This window comes from Myxocyprinus asiaticus, chromosome 49 (genome assembly GCF_019703515.2).
Source record: "Myxocyprinus asiaticus isolate MX2 ecotype Aquarium Trade chromosome 49, UBuf_Myxa_2, whole genome shotgun sequence".
NCBI classification, from domain to species: domain Eukaryota; kingdom Metazoa; phylum Chordata; class Actinopteri; order Cypriniformes; family Catostomidae; genus Myxocyprinus; species Myxocyprinus asiaticus.
In genome coordinates this window covers 9,877,439-9,897,427 of record NC_059392.1, presented here as the reverse complement: position 1 = coordinate 9,897,427, position 19,989 = coordinate 9,877,439, and the positions used below count along the sequence as shown (strand labels likewise).

The 19,989-nt window shown below is 42.0% G+C and overlaps 1 protein-coding gene across 3 annotated transcripts in view; it reads left to right on the top strand.

The window, feature by feature from the left end:
* The window catches only part of LOC127438407 (protein strawberry notch homolog 2-like), a 60,511-nt gene extending 41,367 nt beyond the window's left edge, over positions 1-19,144 (top strand). For all 3 annotated transcript variants that reach the window (XM_051693967.1, XM_051693968.1, XM_051693969.1), the window contains 26 exons: positions 275-374; positions 595-755; positions 1,524-1,657; positions 1,770-1,860; positions 1,989-2,132; positions 2,342-2,459; positions 2,544-2,649; positions 2,736-2,889; positions 3,242-3,418; positions 3,536-3,633; positions 7,297-7,379; positions 7,475-7,663; positions 7,757-7,878; positions 7,980-8,111; positions 8,271-8,406; positions 8,726-8,838; positions 9,391-9,462; positions 9,552-9,660; positions 9,755-9,826; positions 9,944-10,087; positions 10,188-10,282; positions 10,785-10,877; positions 14,378-14,509; positions 14,765-14,841; positions 14,927-15,117; positions 15,352-19,144. In XM_051693967.1, the coding sequence (XP_051549927.1) occupies positions 275-374; positions 595-755; positions 1,524-1,657; positions 1,770-1,860; positions 1,989-2,132; positions 2,342-2,459; positions 2,544-2,649; positions 2,736-2,889; positions 3,242-3,418; positions 3,536-3,633; positions 7,297-7,379; positions 7,475-7,663; positions 7,757-7,878; positions 7,980-8,111; positions 8,271-8,406; positions 8,726-8,838; positions 9,391-9,462; positions 9,552-9,660; positions 9,755-9,826; positions 9,944-10,087; positions 10,188-10,282; positions 10,785-10,877; positions 14,378-14,509; positions 14,765-14,841; positions 14,927-15,117; positions 15,352-15,914 (3,606 nt within the window). In that variant the 3' untranslated portion in view covers positions 15,915-19,144. The remainder of the gene's footprint in view (positions 1-274; positions 375-594; positions 756-1,523; positions 1,658-1,769; positions 1,861-1,988; positions 2,133-2,341; positions 2,460-2,543; positions 2,650-2,735; positions 2,890-3,241; positions 3,419-3,535; positions 3,634-7,296; positions 7,380-7,474; positions 7,664-7,756; positions 7,879-7,979; positions 8,112-8,270; positions 8,407-8,725; positions 8,839-9,390; positions 9,463-9,551; positions 9,661-9,754; positions 9,827-9,943; positions 10,088-10,187; positions 10,283-10,784; positions 10,878-14,377; positions 14,510-14,764; positions 14,842-14,926; positions 15,118-15,351) is intronic.
* Positions 19,145-19,989: the final 845 nt, after the last annotated feature.

Sequence of the window (19,989 nt, the reverse complement as noted above, 5' to 3'; positions counted from 1 at the left end):
AATCGGTGAAGGCAATTTTAATGTTCTTAATAATAAGCCTTGAATGATTAATCTGTTCCACTACAAATCTTCCTTTAAATTACCTACACTTTAACTACCTGTTTTGCATTATCAGAATGGACCAAACTTCAAACTATTTGCCTTGCCAAATAATTTAGCATGCAAACAGAATTTTATCTATAAAAAGTCTCTGTAAGGTCTAACACCTAAATATGTCTCTGTATCTTTTTCTCTTTTCCCTTCTCACTATCAACCTTCTCATGTGCTGACACAGAGACCCCAACCACAGCCAGAAGAGGAAGAGGAAATAGAGGTGGAGGAGACAGAAGAGCTGGGTCACGTTGACACCTACGCAGACTACAGGCCCTCTAAATGTGAGCGCTGCTTTTTTATGCCCTATCAAGGCACATTGTTGTCTTTTATATCATGATTGAAGATCTGGATTTGGAGGATGAAAGATGTTTTCCCATTATAACCAAGTAAACCAATAAGACAACAATAGCCTCTATAAATGCTATTATTTTCTTACAAGTCTTTTGTTTCTTTGTTCTTTCTTACTGTTTGTTTCTCTGTATTACTGCCTTTCTACCTCAGCCAATATAGGAATATCCCACCCAGACCGAGTGGTTGAGACCAACACTTTATCCAGTGTACCTCCTCCAGATATCACCTACAACTTGTCCATACCAGATTCCACAATTAACAGTGGCTTTCTCTCTGCCCTGCAGCTGGAGGCCATTATCTATGCCTGCCAGGTATACCTCACAAAGATTCCACCTCATCTTGTCCTCTATCACTTCAATATGTTTTTTTTTTTGTTTTTTTTGTTTTTATGAGTTAACCTGTAAACATCTGACTCTGTTGCCTGTCTTAAGGCCTATTCAAACCACATCTGAATTTTTGGCATGGAGCATGCAGCTCGATCAGTAAGCAGCTTTCTTCGCAGTAAAGGGGATATAATCCTGATGCTGGTGTAAATGATGAACATGGCATCTGAGGAGGACTTAGAAATTTTTGGTTCTCTGTTGTTTCGCTTTTCCAGATGAACCACAGTTGCTGATGTTTTGTTACCTTAACCTTCTATCGTGATCTGCTGCGGCACTGTGCTGCAATAGTGGGGTTTCCTTATTATGTCATAATCCGGGATTCCCCCGGTGCACTTGAGCGTATACTCACATGGACACTCTTCAAAAACCTATTAGAACGCTGCTTATGTGTTTACATCACCACATAAACCTTGGAATAAGCCGTTGTCTTAAATGCACATAAAGGGGGTCAATCCATATCGGTGAACTTCATATAGTGTCCAAAATATCATTCAAACTACAAAACATTATAATATACTAAAGATCCTGAATAGTTCATTAAAGTATTCAAACATTTTTCCAACAAGGCCGAAAAATCAGTATCGGATTCAATGTGAATAGCTTTGGTGCAAATATTTTTTTTAATATTTTATATATATGTTTCTTGTCAATTGCATCGGACTTGGACATTAATGTCTATTTTATGAAACATTTTAGCAACATGAAGTCATCCTGCAGAACAACCAGCGGGCTGGCTTCCTCATTGGGGATGGCGCTGGAGTGGGCAAAGGCCGCACAGTGGCTGGAATCATTCTAGAAAACTACCTAAAGGGAAGGAAGAAATCATTGTGGTAAGTGATCTTTAATCAGCTCTTTAAAGCACAACAAAAACTCGCCATTCACTCTTCCACATGAAACACTGACTTTGGATCAGTTGCCTCACCCTACTCATCTCTCCTCCAGGTTCAGCGTCTCCAATGACCTGAAATATGACGCAGAGAGAGATATTCAAGACATTGGGGCATCCAATATAAAAGTGCATGCATTGAATAAGGTCACTATTACTATGCCGTTCAATACAGCAGCCCTGTTTACCTATATCACATTTCCAGTGTAGCACATTCTCCCAGACTTTCCTCATAGCTCTGCCCAACATGTCCTACTGTTATCTTGTCTGTGCAGATAAAGTACGGAGACACAGCTACTTCAGAAGGGGTCTTGTTTGCAACCTACTCAGCGCTGATCGGGGAGAGTCAGGCAGGTGGCCAGCACAGAACACGCTTGAAGCAGATCCTAGACTGGTGTGAACCGGGTTTTGATGGAGTTGTATCCTTCTCCCTCTCTGGAGTTCTCTGAATAATATAGGTTTTGGAATGTGTTTTGTTGACATCAGCACTACGACTATATGTTGGACATACATTTCTGCTGTCCGCTGCAGTTCTTGGTCCAATCATCAGTTTTTACAACTATTCTAACAAAATGTAATGCCGAAAAATGAAGTTGTTGGTTTATCCTTAACCACAGGCTTCCTGTAGATTATATTCGACGAATGCCACAAAGCCAAAAATGCTACATCCACAAAGATGGGCAAGGCTGTGCTGGATCTGCAGAACAAGTTACCGCTGGCAAGAGTGGTGTACGCCAGTGCCACAGGTGAGTCTCAGTACCGCATAACACTGGCGATCTCCATTGTTATGCCAAAGGTGTGCCATAATTGTAGTTTTCTGCATTCCCTAGGTGCCTCCGAGCCAAAAAACATGATCTACATGAGTCGTCTGGGAATCTGGGGAGAGGGAACCCCCTTCAGAACTTTTGATGACTTCCTTCACACTATTGAGAAAAGGTTAATAGATTTGACTTCTGTCAAATATGAAAACAATGTTTTATGATGATTATGATGTGTAATTGGAAAGTTCTCTTTGTTAAAAGGGGTGTGGGAGCCATGGAGATTGTTGCAATGGATATGAAGGTCAGCGGGATGTACATTGCACGTCAGCTCAGTTTCTCTGGGGTTTCCTTCCGCATAGAAGAGATCAGCTTGGATGATGATTTCAAACTTGTCTACAACAAAGCTGCCAAACTTGTAAGTTACAAGAAGAGTCCTTGTAACTTAAGCTATTTCTCTTTCCACTACATTAAATAATGAAATAGTTTTTTTTTAACACATACCTTATTAAATTGGTTCTGTTTTTTGGAGAAAATTATAATTGCACATGTGAAAAACAACCATTTTAATATGGTATGGTTTGAAAACACAGAACTTCTCCTTTAATCCAAAACATTCAAGTGAATGTGTTTACACAACAGCAGATCAACATATTTGCTGAGAGAGCTGTTTGTGTGTCAAGTAGTACAACAGTGCAGTTTAAATTTTTATGTAAATAATTCTGTAAATCCTGCTTTGAACATGTAACTGACACTATCTTGTCTGACAGTGGGCGGACGCCTTAGCCTTATTCATGCAGGCAGCTGATGAGCTGTGCATAAGCTCCAGAAAGTCCCTGTGGGGTCAGTTTTGGTCATCCCACCAGCGTTTCTTTAAATACCTCTGCATCGCTGCCAAGGTTCGCTGCCTGGTGGAACTGGCTAAAAAGGAGTTGGAAGCAGGAAAGGTTAGTCACATTAAAGAGCCCACATAAGTGTTAACAAATGAGTATTTGTAGTAAATGTCTTATTTTGTAATTATGGATGTTTTACAATGTTTTGTGTATGTTGGTGGGTTTTTTTAGTGTATTGTGATAGGACTACAGTCAACGGGTGAGGCTCGAACCAGAGAAGTACTTGATGAAAATGACGGACACCTGGACAGATTTGTTTCTGCTGCAGAGTAAGTGAATTTGGTATTTATTGAAACCTTTTTCAAATATATAGCTTCCTTCTGACTGGTTCTTTCCAGATCGGTTCTATTGCAGTTTCAGAATGATGGAAAGGTTTCTCAATATTTGTGTTTTTAAGTTACTGTGGTCAAGACGCATTCCATGTATCATTCTGATACTTAAATATGTGTAGTCTTATAGGCAGATAAGAACCGCTTTCTTACTCCATGCAATATAATACAGTACTTCAGTTAGAATGAGGGGGGAATTCACTAAGAATTAAATTGAAATTATTTCCAAACACCTCTGCTTTTTAGAAAAAAGGCCAATGAGAATTGGCGAGTGGAATTTGCATGCCACTCCCCCGGACATAAGGGTATAAAAGGAGCTGATATGCAACCACTCATTCAGATTTTCTCATCGGAGCCGAGCGGTTCTATTCATTGAAGCTGAATTCATTTGAATTCACACCATGGCCACACCGCTCGGGTTGATGCATATGAGACCGCATCAGCACTGGCTTCAGACTCGAGTCCCGAGATGGGCATGGCGCCACGGGACACATCGCGTGGCCATCACGCCGATCCGTCGCCGCCTCTTCAGCCCTTGGACCGACCTTGCATTTCTACGGGCAGGGGTTCCCCTAGAGCAGGTCTCCAGGTGCGTCATGGTTACAACAGACACCTCCAAGACGGGGCGCCATATGCAACGGGCACACAGCCGCCGGCTCCTGGACTGGCCCGCGGCTGCGTTGGCACATCAACTGCCTATAGTTGTTGGCAGTACTGCTCGCCCTGCGGAGGTTTCGGCCGTTGATCCAGGGCAAGCACGTGTTGGTCCGGACGGACAACACAGCATTGGTAGCGTACATCAACCACCAAGGCGGTCTACGCTCCAATTGCGTGTCACAACTCGCCCGCCATCTCCTCCTCTGGAGTCAGCAGTGCCTCAAGTTGCTACAAGCCACTCACATCCCAGGCGACCTCAACACCGCAGCGGACATGCTGTCACGTCAGGTTACCCTCAGGTGAGAGTGTAGACTCCACCTTCAGGTGGTCCAGCTGATTTGGAGTCGATTCGGTCGAGCAGATGTGGACCTGTTTGCTTCCCGGGAATCCTCCCACTGCCCGATTTGGTATGCCCTGACTGAGGCACCCCTCGGTATAGATGCGAAGGCACACAGCTGGCCCCCTGGACTACGCAAATACGCGTTTCCCCCAGTGAGTCTACTTGCACAGACCCTGTGCAAGGTCAGGGAGGACGAGGAGCAGATCATCCTAGTAGCACCCTATTGGCCCACCCAGATGTGGTTCTCGGATCTCGTGCTCCTCGCGACAGCCCCCCCCCCCACCCCCCGGCGAATTCCCCTGAGGAATGACCTTCTTTCTCAGGGATGGGGCACCATCTGGCATCCGCGACCAGACCTCTGGAATCTCCACGTCTGGCCCCTGGATGGGACGTGGAAGACCAGGTGGTAGACACAATCACTCAGACTAGGGCTCCCTCTACGAGGCGCCTGTATGCCTTGAAGTGGCGTCTGTTCACTAAGTGGTGTTCTTCCAGACGCGAAGACCCCCAGAGATGCACAGTCGGATCAGTGCTTTCCTTCCTGCAGGAGAGGCTGGAGGGGCGGCTGTCCCCCTCCACCCTGAAGGTGTATGTAGCCGCTATTTCGGCTCATCACGATGCAGTAGATGGTAAGTATTTGGGGAAGCACGACTTGATCATCAGGTTCCTGAGAGGCGCTATGAGGTTGAATCCCTCCAGACCGCGCCTCGTCCCCTCATGGGACCTCTCCGTAGTCCTTCGGGGTCTACAGGGAGCTCCCTTTGAGCACTTGGAGTCAGCTGAGCTTAAAGCACTCTCTTTGAAGACTGCCCTCCTGACTGCGCTCACTTCCATCAAAAGGGTAGGGGACCTGCAGGCGTTCTCTGTCAGCGAATCGTGCCTGGAGTTCGGTCCGGGTTACTCTCACTTGATCCTGAGACCCCGACCGGGCTATGTGCCCAAGGTTAGCACGACCCCCTTTAGGGATCAGGTGGTGAACTTGCAAGCGCTGCCCCAGGAGGAAGCAGACCCAGCCTTGGCGTTGCTGTGTCCGGTGCGAGCGTTACGCATCTATTTGGATCGCACGCAGAGCCTTAGAAGCTCCAAGCAGCTCTTTGTTTGCTTTGGGGACAGCGGAAAGGAAGCGCTGTCTCCAAAAAGAGGATCGCCCATTGGGTCATTGATGCCATCATGATGGCATATAAGGCTCAGGATGTGCCACCCCCTGCGGGGTTACGAGCCCACTCCACCAGGAGTGTGGCGGCCTCCTGGGCCCTGGCCAGTGGTGCCTCGTCCCGTGTATTGGCAGGCACGAGCAGGTAAGTTCCAGGACAACTGGCCGGGTGTACCGCTTGCGCATAGCGCCTTTCCCCTCCCTTGAGGTGAAGGCATGCGCTCTTGACTCCCAGTCGTGTTCACAGACTGTGATCCCTGGATGACTTTCCTCCTTAGCCCTCTGGCAGTTGAGTTTGCGGAGAAACTCGCTGACCAGCCCAGTATGTGCGCTAATGAGCCCCTGTACTGAGGTACGTGCTCCACATGTGCTGGTTCCCTGAAGGTGACCCCATGTGATATCTTCCACAAAATTGTTTCCCTGACGGCAAACTGCATCTTCCTTGGGCAGAGGCCCCTCTGCCCCCGGTTGCCATGCTCTGTAGAAACTCCTCCCCCTTCGGGTAGGACCTACCATGGGACCTCTCCACATGACATACTTCCGACAAGACTCGGTAAGACCATGTGACGTATTCCACTCAAAATACCCCCCCCCCCCCCTTTTGGGCAGGGTGTGGTCTCCGCAGTGTCTTCCCCTTGGCAGGGACACCCCTCGACGCAGACACTTATGGCTCCCAGTCAGTTAACAAATACCACTCTTTTTGGGGAGAAAAGAGAGGGAAAAGACGCCTCGGCTGGGCTAGCCTGTCCCTGTAGTTGGGCAGTTTACTTGTTCCTGATGGACCGTTCGACGGCCATAAGAGCGTTGAGAGAGGTTATGTGACGGCCTGGTGCGCTGGTTACGAGGCACACAGCAGTCTGCCCATCACACACCACCAGTTCACGTAACACAGTTCAGCTAGTTGTGGCGTTTTGTATAGGGACTCCTAGTGTCACTACATCGACACAACGTCGAGTGAGTGACAGAAAGGGAACGTCCTGGTTACTTTCGTAACCTCCGTTCCCTGATGGAGGGAACGAGACATTGTGTCCCTCTTGCCACAACGCTGAACTACCTGCTGAAATGGCCGGGACCTGGTCTTGGCTCCTCAGCACAAAACCTGAATGAGCGGTTGCATACCAGCTCCTTTTATACGCATATGTCCGGGGGAGTGGCATGCAAATTCCACTCGCCAATTCTCATTGGACTTTTTTCAAAAAAGCAGAGGTGTTTGGGGCTCCCAAGAGTGACCCCTAGTGTCACTACATCGACACAACGTCTCATTCCCTCCATCAGGGAACGGAGGTTACGAAAGTAACCAGGACATTTTTGCACTGAAATACAGCATGCAATAGTGGAGCAATTGTTTAGTGAATTCGCCCTTAAGTGTCTTTTTCCCCATAGGCTATGTTTTATCATACCTAAAATCATGTAATGTGGCAGCAGTAACATCACAGCTACTTGTGTTTTTCAGGGGTGTGTTTCAGTCTCTGGTCCTCAAACACTTCCCATCAGAGAAGCAGAGAAGAGAAAAAGGAGCAGGAAACAAGAGGAAACGTGAGTCCTGTCTCGCTTTATTATTGCTGCACATACGTCCTTGCCCGTAGGTCTTTGCTTTTAAAAATAAGATTTGATTGAACGTTCTGCTGCAGGTAAGCCACGGGCAAGGCAGCCCAAGCAAGCCAGACATGGTACTGACATGGCAGGAGTTATTATCAACATCAGTGATGACAGCAGCACTGAATCTGATGCCATGGACAGTGACTCCAACTCCTCGCCTGACTCTGTCCAGGACAACAGTGATGATGTCATCTTCGTCAATCACACTAGCTATCAAATGGGTATGTTTTTAGTGTTTTTTTGACTTTAATTTTTGGTTTATGTATGTGTAGTTTCTGTATACTATATACTGAGTTCTCTCCCTTCCTTATTAGTGCGGTTAGAGGAGATGAAACAAGGGCTTCTCAACAAGATCTCTGAGCTGGGAAAAGAACTACCTCTCAATACATTAGATGAGCTCATAGATAAATTTGGAGGTCCAGAAAAAGTATCTGAGGTAAGAATTTCTTTATTTCTTTATTATGGTTCAAGGATAGTTATACCTCCAAGACAAAACTGAGGTTGCATTGTAGCATTAAACTAATTTTGTGTGTTAAGATGACGGGACGTAAAGGCAGAGTGGTGCGTCGGCCTGATGGCAGCGTCGGATACGAGTCCCGTGCTGAGCAGGGCTACACCATCGACCAAATCAACATCAAAGAGAAGGATCGCTTTATGAATGGAAACAAGGTGAGACATTTAAGAGCTTGAGTAGAGCCAGCAGATTTGCAGAGTAAAACACATTTTTGGTTTAAACATTTTATTCCACCTCAAAGACGAAACCCAATCCTTTAGGTTATAAAGCACTTCCAAACTTTCACTCTTTTCATTTTGTCTTTCGCTCTTCAGTTGGTAGCCATCATATCAGAAGCAGCCAGTTCGGGGATCTCACTTCAGGCTGACAGAAGGGTGAAAAATCAGCGGCGGAGGGTTCATATGACCCTGGAACTGCCTTGGAGTGCCGACAGAGCTATCCAGCAGTTTGGTGATTAGAACTTTTTTCTGTCATTTTAAGTCCAACAGAACTGATTCATGTTTGCATTACAGAAAGTATAAAACATAAAGTTGTTTGTTGCCATGCACCAATTTTGTGTCTACTCTAAGTGGGGCAGATTACTAACAGCTTTAGGCTAGATCAAAAGTGCTTTGATGCTGTTAAAAACATGGTTACAATGTCAACACCCCCAGTCCAGCTCAGCGTCAATAATTCCACCTGCACCAACCACAACTTCTAACCTTGTGACCAAAACTCTCTTCCCATAAAGACCTTTACCACAACCACTTACAACACTTTCTGTTTTTAGGCCGCACTCATCGCTCCAACCAGGTCACAGCACCAGAGTACATCTTCCTCATCTCCGAACTGGCAGGCGAGCGGCGATTCGCATCTATCGTGGCAAAGAGGCTTGAGAGCCTGGTACGTTCTTGACAAGCAAACATTCTCTGATCGGGCTCTTAGTCAGTGCTTGAGTCCCGGTTTAGCTTTTGTGTATATATTACCTAACTTAAGCTTGGGTGCACAGTTCTTTATGATTGTTGCTTGTCAGATTGTTTGATGTGATCCCAGTAAGATCTTTGGTAACTTTGGTAATCTTTGGACTGTATGATGCACATTGTAGCCAAGACTTAGCCAAGATTGACAGCATTGACAGGGTGTTTTGTCATCTGGCCAGTGTAGGAGCAGTCATACTGCATGACTGTGATGCACAATTTCAGACATTGCCTGAAATTCGTTGCCAGCAAAGACTCATCAAAAAGGCAGTTAATTGGCCGTCGGTGAACATGTCACACAAAGCGATCAAAGACTGACAATTTTGCCCTAAGACAAGAGAAATCTTTTTCATTCTCTGAAATTTGTCTCAGAGACCAAAATGATCACAGCTTAGGGCTTGTGAAATAAAAGCTTGACACATGGATCATTCTACTTTGACAGAAATTGACATTTCTTAACTGTCCTTTGCTTTCACAGGGTGCTCTGACTCATGGTGACAGGAGAGCCACAGAGTCTAGAGACTTAAGCAAATACAACTTCGAAAATAAAGTATGTAACTATTTTGCACAGAACAATGACACTGATAAAAAATACTGAGATAAGTCTTGGACTAACCCGTGATATGTTTTGCCTCACAGTATGGTACCAAGGCTCTTGATAAGATTACCAAAGCCATCCTTGGTCAGATTGAAAGCAAGGTACCCCCTCCAAAGGACTATCCTGGTGGCGATGCCATGTTCTTTAGAGGTAAACATTATGCATTTCTGTGCATGCATGGGGACATTCTGGATCATCTTGAACTTTGATTTCACCAAAACCCCTCTATGCTTCCTAATTTCAGACATGAAGCATGGTATGAAGGACGTAGGTATGCTCTGCAGTCAGTCACGCTTGGGTATCAACATTGAGAAAGGTGAGGTTTGCACAAAAGTAATCATGTTTGTTTTGTACATACTGGACGCATATCCTCACACGCTAAGCAGACATATGCACACACTTATCATAACCATGTGACTGCCCTTCATGTCAGACTGCAACATCACTAAGTTCCTCAACCGGATCCTGGGCCTCGAGGTGCACAAACAGAACTCCCTTTTCCAGTACTTTACAGACAACTTTGACTACTTGATCGAAAAGGACAAGAAAGAGGGCAAATATGACATGGGAATACTGGGTGAGAAGCAATTTTTGTTTGTGATTTAGTACATTTTAATTAAGTTGCGTTGACCTGCTTAGGTCACAACCAAATATCTGCTTTCTCTGTTCTCTATCAGATTTGGCTCCAGGTAATGATCAGATCTATGAGGAGACACACGAGAAGTTTCTGACTGCTGGAAACCCTCAAGATGGCCAAGTTATCCTTTATAAGGTCAGTCAAGAATATACATTAATTTTCTTTCTAAGAAGTCTGCATTAAAGACATTCCAAGTTGAGCTGAATTTTTTCTTGCTCTTGTCAGTGGTCTCCAAACTACACTCAAATCAAGGCAAAATGTATTTCCTGAATCTTTAACAGCTGAGCTTATAAAAAATGTCCAAAGCACTGGAGTTTCATTAGTGACACAAACTAAAAAACACACGATAATCATTCCTTTAGTCAACTGCAAAGTTTAGTTTGACAGCTTACACAATGAGGACTGTTTCACCAGCTTCCAGACTAATATCCACAGATACTTCTTTGTCTGAAATTTGACAGTGAATAGCCTAAACCTGCTAGAAATTTATCTTTCACATAAATTTTAGACCTAAATTCTGTCTCCCAAGCATAGCCTGAACTTTGAAAGGACATATAAAATCATAATAGCTGTCCAACAGTTGTGGACCTGTTTCACAAACATCATCTCTGACTAAACAATTTATTTTGTTGTGCAGATAAGTGTAGATAGAGGTATGCCGTGGTTGGAGGCTCTCCAGAAGGTCCAAACTCTCAACAACCAGGATGAAGGCTTCTACTTGTCCCATAAAGTGAGTCTTTGGGCAAAGAGCATCTCATATTTACAAATTTGCATGTAGGTTTCTTTTTAGTAACACAGGAAAGACAAGTTCCATGGAAGAACCTTTCAGGTAGGTTTCTGTTCAAAGGTGAAGTAGGGTTCATGTGCCATTTATGCATTTCATATTTATCATTCAGTAAGTTTACATTTACATGCACTTTAAAAGTTTGATTTCAGTTGGAAATTACTATAACAGTAATTTGTCTTTTTAAAATGTCATGTCAATGCTTTAGTCCGACTAAAATCACACCAGTCAGATTTTTGCGAAGTCTAACTAACAGAGCTAAATAATGCGATTGTGGCTCGGCTTCATTATGCATGTATATACATCGTTCAACCACTATTGGCCTTGGCGTTGTGTGCATGCTATGAAAAACGTGTATTTAGAGTGTATTTAACCTGGAAGTTGAGCGCAAAAAAATATATATATAGAGGTATCATGGCAAATGCTAGCACAATGTAAAACATCTGATTTGTATCTAACTTAAAGCACAAAGAATGTAAGAAATGAAAACAGCTGCAAAGTTTTCCATGTTGTGCTGGTTGTGTAAGTATTGCTGTTGAGAAGCTAGATAGCAGACTTTTGTTTGGTTTTCCACGCTAGTACAGTTGAAGTCAGAAGTTTACATACATTAGGTTGAAGTCATTGAAACTAATTTTTTAACCACTCCACAGATTTCATATTAGCAAACTATAGTTTTGGCAAGTCGTTTAGGATATCTACTTTGTGCATAACATGAGTAATTTTTCCAACAATTGTTTACAGACAGATTGTTTCACTTTTAATTGACTATATCACAGTTCCAGTGGGTCAGAAGTTAACTGTGCCTTTAAGAAGCATGGAAAATTCCAGAAAATGTCATGCCTTTAGGCCTATCAGAAGCTAATTGGAGTCAATTGGAGGTGTACCTGTGGATGTATTTTAAGGCCTTCCTTCAAACTCAGTGCCTCTCTGCTTGATATCATGGGAAAATCAAAGAAATCAGCCAAAACTTCAGAAAAAAAATTGTGGACCTCCACAAGTCAGGTTCATCCTTGGGAGCAATCGCCATACGCCTGAAGGTACAAACAATAGTACGCAAGTATAAACACAATGGGACCATGCAGCCATCATACCGCTCAGGAGGAGATGCATTTTGTCTCCTAGAGATGAACGTAGTTTGGTGCGATAAGTGCAAATTAATCCCAGAACAACAGAAAAGGACCTTGTGCTGGAGATGCTGGAGGAAACAGGTAAACAAGTATCTACACTGGTGGCCAAAAGTTTGGAATAATGTACAGATTTTGCTCTTATGGAAAGAAATTGGTACTTTTATTTATCAAAGTGGCATTCAACTGATCACAATGTATAGTCAGGACATTTAATAATGTGAAAAATGACTATTACAATTTGGAAAAAAATTTGAACTACTTCAGAGAGTTCTCATCAAAAATTCTCCATGTGCAGCAATGACAGCTTTGCAGATCCTTGGCATTCTAGCTGTCAGTTTGTCCAGATACTCCAGTAACATTTCACCCCACGCTTCCTGTAGCACTTGCCATAGATGTGTCTGTCTTGTCGGGCACTTCTCACGCACCTTACAGTCTAGCTGATCCCACAAAAGCTTAATGGGGTTAAGATCCATAACACACTTTTCCAATTATCTGTTGTCCAATGTCTGTGTTTCTTTGCTCTCTCCAACCTTTTCTTTTTGTTTCTGATGTACTTATCCTCTTGTTTAATTGTACATCTGGCCTTCCACATCTCTTTCTGTCCTTGTCAGAGCCAGTTGTCCTTTGTCTTTGAAGACTGTAGTGTACACCTTTGTATGAAATCTTCAGTATTTTGGCAGTTTGAAGCATTGTATAGCCTTCATTCCTCAAAACAATGATTGACTGACGAATTTCTTGAGAAAGCTTTTCTTTTTCTGCCATTTTTGACCTAATATTGACCTTAAGACATGCCAGTCTATTGCATACTAATGCAACTCAAAAAAAAAAGACAATGTTAAGCTTCATTTAATTAACCAAATAGCTTTCAACTCTGTTTGATATAATGGCAAGTGATTTTCTAGTACTAAATTAGAAATGTAACATTACTCAAGGATATGGTGTTGGAGTGATGGCTGCTGGAAATGGGGCCTGTCTTGATTTGATCAAAAATGACTTTTTCAAATAGTGATGGTGCTCTTTTTTTACATCAGTAATGTCCTGACTGTACTTTTTGATCAGTTGAGTACCGCTTTGGTGAATTAAAGTACCAATTTCCTTCTGAAACAGCAAAATCTGTACATTATTCCAAACTTTTGGCCGCCAGTGTATATCCACAGTAAAATGATTCTTATATCGACATAACCTGAAAGGCTACTCAGCAAGGAAGAAGCCACTGCTCCAAACCCATCATAAAAAAGCCAGACTACAGTTTGCAAGTGAACATGGGGACAAAGATCTTACTTTTTGGAGAAATGCCCTCTGGTCTGATGAAACAAATTGAACTGTTTGGCCATAATGACCATCGTTAGGTTTGTAGGAAAAAGGGTGAGGCTTGCAAGCCGAAGAACACCATCCCAACTGTGAAGCATGGGAGTGGCAGTATCATGTTGTGGGGGTGCTTTGCTGCAGGAGGGACTGGTGAACTTCACAAAATAGATGGCATCATGAGGAAGGAAAATTATGTGCATATATTGAAGCAACATCAAGACCTCAGCCAGAAAGCTCGGTCACAAATGGGTCTTACAAATGGACAATGACCCCAAGCATACCTCCAAAGTTGTGGCAAAATGGCTCAAGGACAACAAAGTCAAGTTTTTGGAGTGGCTATCACAAAGCCCTGACCTCAATCCAATAGAAAATCTGTGGGCAGAACTGAAAAAGCATGTGCGAGCAAGGAGGCCTACAAACCTGTCTCAGTTATACCAGTTCTGGCTGGAGGAATGGGCCAAAATTCCAGCAACTTATTGTGAGAAGCTTGTGGAAGGCTACCCAAAATATTTGACCCTGTTCATCAATTTAAAGGCAATGCTACCAAATATTAACAATGTATGTAAACTTCTGACCCACTGGGAATGTGATGAAAGAGATCAAAGCTGAAATAAATCATTCTCTCTACTATTATTCTGACATTTCACATTCTTAAAATAAAGTAGTGATCCTAACTGACCTAAGACAGGGAATGTTTTCTACGATTAAAAGTCAGGAATTGTGAAAAACAGTTTAAATGGATTTGGCTAAGGTGTATGTAAACTTCTGACTTCAACTGTATGATGCAAAAAGTCAACCGGGAAACATCTATATCACATTCTCAGTATGTTGTAACGAAGGACGTCTGCTATTACAAACTGTGTCATGTATACTTGGTCAGACTGATGAAGACTGTAGCTCAACTCCGCAAAAACCTGCTTTAGCTCGATTATAACTGGGCATGTAAACCTACAGCTTGTAAGTCACTGTTGTTTCTGTTGTTGAACATGTTGATGTCTGTCTCCTGTGCAGTTTAGCGGTAACTACCCATGCGTGCTGCTAGCCATGCAGGGCAGGGAACACAACATGATAATCTACAAACCAAACATCGGCAAGCAGACCCACACGGAAAGCCTTGATAACCTCAAGAAAAAATACAGCAAGGTCTGTTGAACTACCTTTCCATGAAGAAACTCTAAAGCTCAGAAAATAAAATGTGTTATGGTAATGAACCAATGAAATATGACCGTTTAACAATGCCATCCTTCCTAAATGTGACACATGTAGTGCTCTTTTTGTCAATGCTGCCATCTTGTGAGCATTACTGGTACTAACCAACAGTAGTTCTATTCATTTAAATGAGTGAACAAATATGGGTGTATGACACTGTTTGAGTTATGTTTGTTACTCTTGCTCCAGGTCACTCCAGAGGAGGCAAAGGAAAGCTGGGAGAGTCGGTTTACTTTTTCATTCAAGAAATGTAGCCATGCTAACTGGTGAGAAAAGAGCCATTCATGTCTTTGACATCATACCAGCCTCACTGAAGTTAAAGTGTCTAACATGTATATGTGTTTGCTGTAGGAATGGGAGGTGTAAAAAGGTAGAGGAAGGTCAGGAGTGCTTGAAGGGCACTCGGTTGCGTCAGTATCACATGCTATGTGGCGCTCTGCTTCGCGTCTGGAAGCGGGTCTCTGATGTAGTCGCTGATGTCACCAGCTCCAGCATTCTACAAATTGTCCGACTTAAGACAAAAGGCAACAACAAGCAAGTTGGTGAGTATTCACCGTCATCCATCTTAGATGGTAACAAAACGGTTGTAGGTTTTAATCCTGCAAGGGGTAGTAATCAATGACACATCACCTTTATGTCCTTGAGTAAAGCATTTTCTAAACCAGGTTGCTCCTTTGTAGACTGTCCCTGTAATAAGTATACTGTAGGCTGCTTTGGATAAAAGCATCTGCAAAATGTTTACTTTGATCTGCTCTGTCCCACTTTCTCTTACCCAGGTATAAAAATCCCAGAGACCTGCGTGTCGAAGGTGCGTCAGGAGCTCTTCAGGATGGACACGGAGGTGAAGCAGCGTCGACGGGAGAAGGAACAGCAGGTGCAGGAGCAGCGACAGGCTGAGGAACATCAGAGGCTGATACAGCAGAGGCAACAGGAGTTCTTGTCCAGTTTATTCACCTCGCCTTTGCCAGGTCCCAGCCTGGCAAGCCTTTCGACTCCATACATGGACCCCATCTCCTTCCCTTCTTTCCCTTCTCTAAAAAACCCTCTGGAGGAAATCCTGGACCTGACCGTTTACAATTCCTTACCCTCTTCACCAGTTAGCACTCAAGCTGGCCTGAGTGTAGATGATCTCTCCAGGCCATCTGGATCTGCGGTGGATTACTTGAACTTTGAAGCATTAATTCAACAAAAGCAACAGCACCGGCCACGAGAAGAGAGCGATTCCACACAGGAAAGCAATTCAGTGCCGGCGAATGACCTTTTGGAATTGTTGTTTTCATTAAACTCCATAACAACACCCCCTAGTCAGACTGTCCCTGCCTCTTCAGACACACCTTAATCAGCAGCCATGGTCTCATCAAGTCTCTCTTCTTCCTCTCCAGCTTCCTCATCCTCCACTTATTCCTTCCACTCCCTCACAAACATTGTCGTCCTCATCTTCTTCATTGTGTCTCATCTCTCTCCCTCCTATGGACCAGCACATGCTTCCACTGCCCAACGGCCACTGCAGCTCTGAAGCCATCATAAATGTACGGGAGGTGTTGAACTGCATGCTGTGGAACGGACCAGAACCACACCAGTCCATCATTCAGTATCCACTACCCGAGTGAGACCCTTTCCAGTCTGACGCTCCTTTAAACACACACTCAGGGCTGTAGTCTCACCACTGATCTTCACGTCCACCACTGACCTCAGTCTCGCAAACATGAGGTTCTGCTTCGCACGAAAGAGGAAGATAGTTCTGACCAGTTTGTGAGAACAACAATTGTTAGCTGAGAAGCCATTTGTTTTAATCTGGTGTCCAAATATCTGCTCAAACGGAAAGTTACAAGAGCTCGTTTTCTGCCTACATGCACATCGAGTATGATCGATGTTCACAGTTTGTCTTTTTACTATTCTCCAGAACATCAGGATATTTACTGGGGTGGTCATCCCGGTTGTAACATTCATAGATATTTCTTGAATTTCCTGAACTGGGGATTTAAATACCATTGATTAACCAAAGATAGGGAAGGGGCCATTTAGACTGAACATGTTTTTGCGCAAAAAAAAAAAAAAAAAAAATGGATGCAGCTCAATGAATAGAACAGAACTTAGTTGCCACGAGATGCACTTTTAAAAGCTGACGTTCTTTTAATCTGACATGGCATTTAATAATGTGGCACTCCTTCGCTAGATGCTGAAAAAACCGCAAAACCTGGCGCAATGGTCAAAGACCTCCATCTTGCACGTTTACATAGAAATACAATGGAAAAACAGTGCAAACGGATGTTCGGTGTAAACTGCCCCTAAGGCTTGTTTTAAGTCCAATATAAAGTTATATCAGGTTTAAGTCATGTCCTACCACATTGTATAGTATATTTAGCTTGCGCTCTGCCTTCCAGTGAAGTTGTCAAGCCTCAAATCTGCAAAACAAACAACAGGGTTCACTTGAGCGAGAAGCATGTTTTTTTTTTGTTTTGTTTTTATTCGCTGAACAGTCATCAGCTTTACTTTTCCACAATAAATCTCTGGTAGACAAAACACTTTTCCTAAGGAGCAAGAGAACAGGCTACTGTTGAAATGTGCCTTTGGAACCTACAATAGAATGTAGATGTTTAAACACATTCTCCTGTGCAGTTTATGTGCAGATGTTTAATTGTATTTATTGCCTTTTATTTATCTCTCTGTTGTTCTAAAGTAGAACAGTCGTTCCTGCTGTCCCCCATCTTACAGTGAAATAAGACAAAATAGTAATGGTCTATTAGTAAATTGATTGGTTGATTGATCTCAAAAGGTCTTTAGTCACATCTAGTTTCAGTAATCTTACAAAATTTTCTTTGTGCTCTGGATTGTAAGATAATTTCCATACATCCCAGTTAGGAAACAAAGAGACTGTGACATCAATGTTTGATGTGGTGTAAAATGCATTTCGGTTAAAATCAAGAAAGACCAACAAAGCTTTTTATCTTGTTGAAACTAAGCACTTTTATGCCCTAGTTTTACTAGTGACACTTTTCCACATTGTTAGATGTTTTTTTTTTTTTTTTAATAGGTTCAAAAAGTTAAATTTTATGTAACATGACCTGCATACCTGCATTACCAAAACATTGGTAATGTGTATAGGAATTACTTGATTATTATTTTAATTTAATGTTAAAGGGACAACCCGTGCTTTTTTTTCTATTTTATGTTTTAGTGATACTATGATATTTGTAATTGTGTAGATTAAAAAAAAGTAAACGAGAACAAACGATTCAGAACCAATTAAAAATTTGATTCGACTGTGCTCGGTGGTTGAATTCTTTGTTTTGTAGCTTTGATTTTTGTTTGTTTGTCGTTCTTTATGCAAATGAAAAATACATTCTTGTATATTTTTGCAGCAATAGCCAGATATCAATTTTGAACAAAAACCCAAATACTTACCTACAGAGATTACTGACTCTGTGGTGTAAAACCACTCCCTATCTCAGGATGAAATCTGTTAGGTAAAGATGTCATTTTTTTTATACCAAATCAGATAATATGTATCCATTATGTTTATTGTATGCATTAAGACATGTTTCATCTTATATGTGAAATTTAGCCTCATGACAGAGATTAAATATTAATTATTTATCCATTATTTTTTATTCACAGCACAAATTTCTTGTTTTATTCTTTAAGGGAATTTTTTTCAGCCACATCACCAATTAATGCTGACAGACTTTGCTCAAACAGATTTGCTCTTGAATGTTTTTTGTGCATTTACTTGTACAGTACTTTCTCTCTCCTGATTATAGTTATTGTACACAAACCATGTGTAATTCCCATGAGATTTAATTAAATTCAAGCATTTGACCGATTTACTGTCATTAGTTTTATTAATTCCTACAGTTAATATTTTAGCGCATCTAATAATTTACATTTTAACTTTAGAATTTAAATGAATGTTTAGAAGTAAATGTATCCATATCTTATTCAGTGGGTGCCTCCCCAAAAATAGCCAATGAAAGAGATGAACACAGGACTAAAGCTTCTGTTATGCACTCTAATATAGTGTCTTGTACAATGATGAAAGCACTATATGATGAGGTGAGGAAAGTGGGACAAAGTCAAATCTACCCTCTGTTACTAAGAAAGTACTCATTACTTATTCTGTGTATGATTTGCACTAAAACAGTCTAAAAGAGTTTCTGTCTGTTGTGTGATACAGTGCTGCCATGGTTGTTTGCTCATGGCCCTACATGGGAATGTGTTCAATACTGTAAGCATCTCGATTCATTGCCTTCACTTTAATATCAATACACCATTTACTTAATTTATTGCATAGAAAATAAGTTTGCTGAAAGAAAACATGCTACTGAATGTATGTATCTTGAAACGTTTTATTCCTGTTTTTCTGTCTGGCACTTTTATTATTGGTTTTGCTTTTTGTCGTTTTCTATATTTATAATTTAGAGCCAATTGTATATATTTGTAAAAACAAATTGTGCCTTTCAACTGTTTCTTAAAGAAATTGTTTTCTACTTGTATATCTTAATATAAAGAACATCACAAAATAAAATTTCGTTATTGACAAAGCCACAAATAAAATGGTAAGACTCTTGACTTTGCGTGTCTGTTTGCTTCAATACAAATTGTGAGAAATGATTTCTGTGGTGAATTACTGTCTCCATTGATTGGATAAGATTCATAAAATGATAGGAATGGTGTAACCCAAGACTGTTTAACCAAAGACGGACAAATTGTATTAAAATGAATGGGAGAAATTAGAACGCCCACTATGGAGGATGTAGAAAAAGAAGTCCCGCCTTAAGCCTAATTTATACTATGGAAACTTTTTTCTTCTGGACGAACTAGATCACCCTAGGCGAATGAAGCTGTCATTAATACTATGTGTGGCGTCGTTTTAAAATGAGTTTTTAAACAGCTGTCTCTGTTGTAATATTTGTACAACAGAAAGTCTGGGTTTTTCAGGCCATTTTTAACAATAGTACCCTAGGTAACTAGTCCTCAGCTGGCACACTTGATTGTAAATATGAAACGTCACATCCAAAACACACCCACGATTACTTTTTAACCAATCTCTTTCACTAGCTGAGTTTTACTAGGTCAAGCGTTTCAGAGATGTGCGCAAATAGCAGAAATGTAACCAAACATCGTTTGGCAAACGAACACCTTGGCAAAACAAAAACTTCACTGCGTTTCGTCATCATCTTAGGCTAACTAAAAGAAGCCTGTTCGCCCAGTAAGTATAAATTAGCCTTAACAGGTAAAAGAGCCAATCAGCTTTTAGATACAGAGATCGCCTGTCAGTCAACTCGAGAACGCGTATGCGCATTAGCTGAACTGGCCTGAAAAATAATCGTTTTTTAGCACAATCTGAGCTAAAGAACCAGAATGTATGATACCATTGTTTTCAGATTTACCTGCTGATTTGAAACATGTTTTTT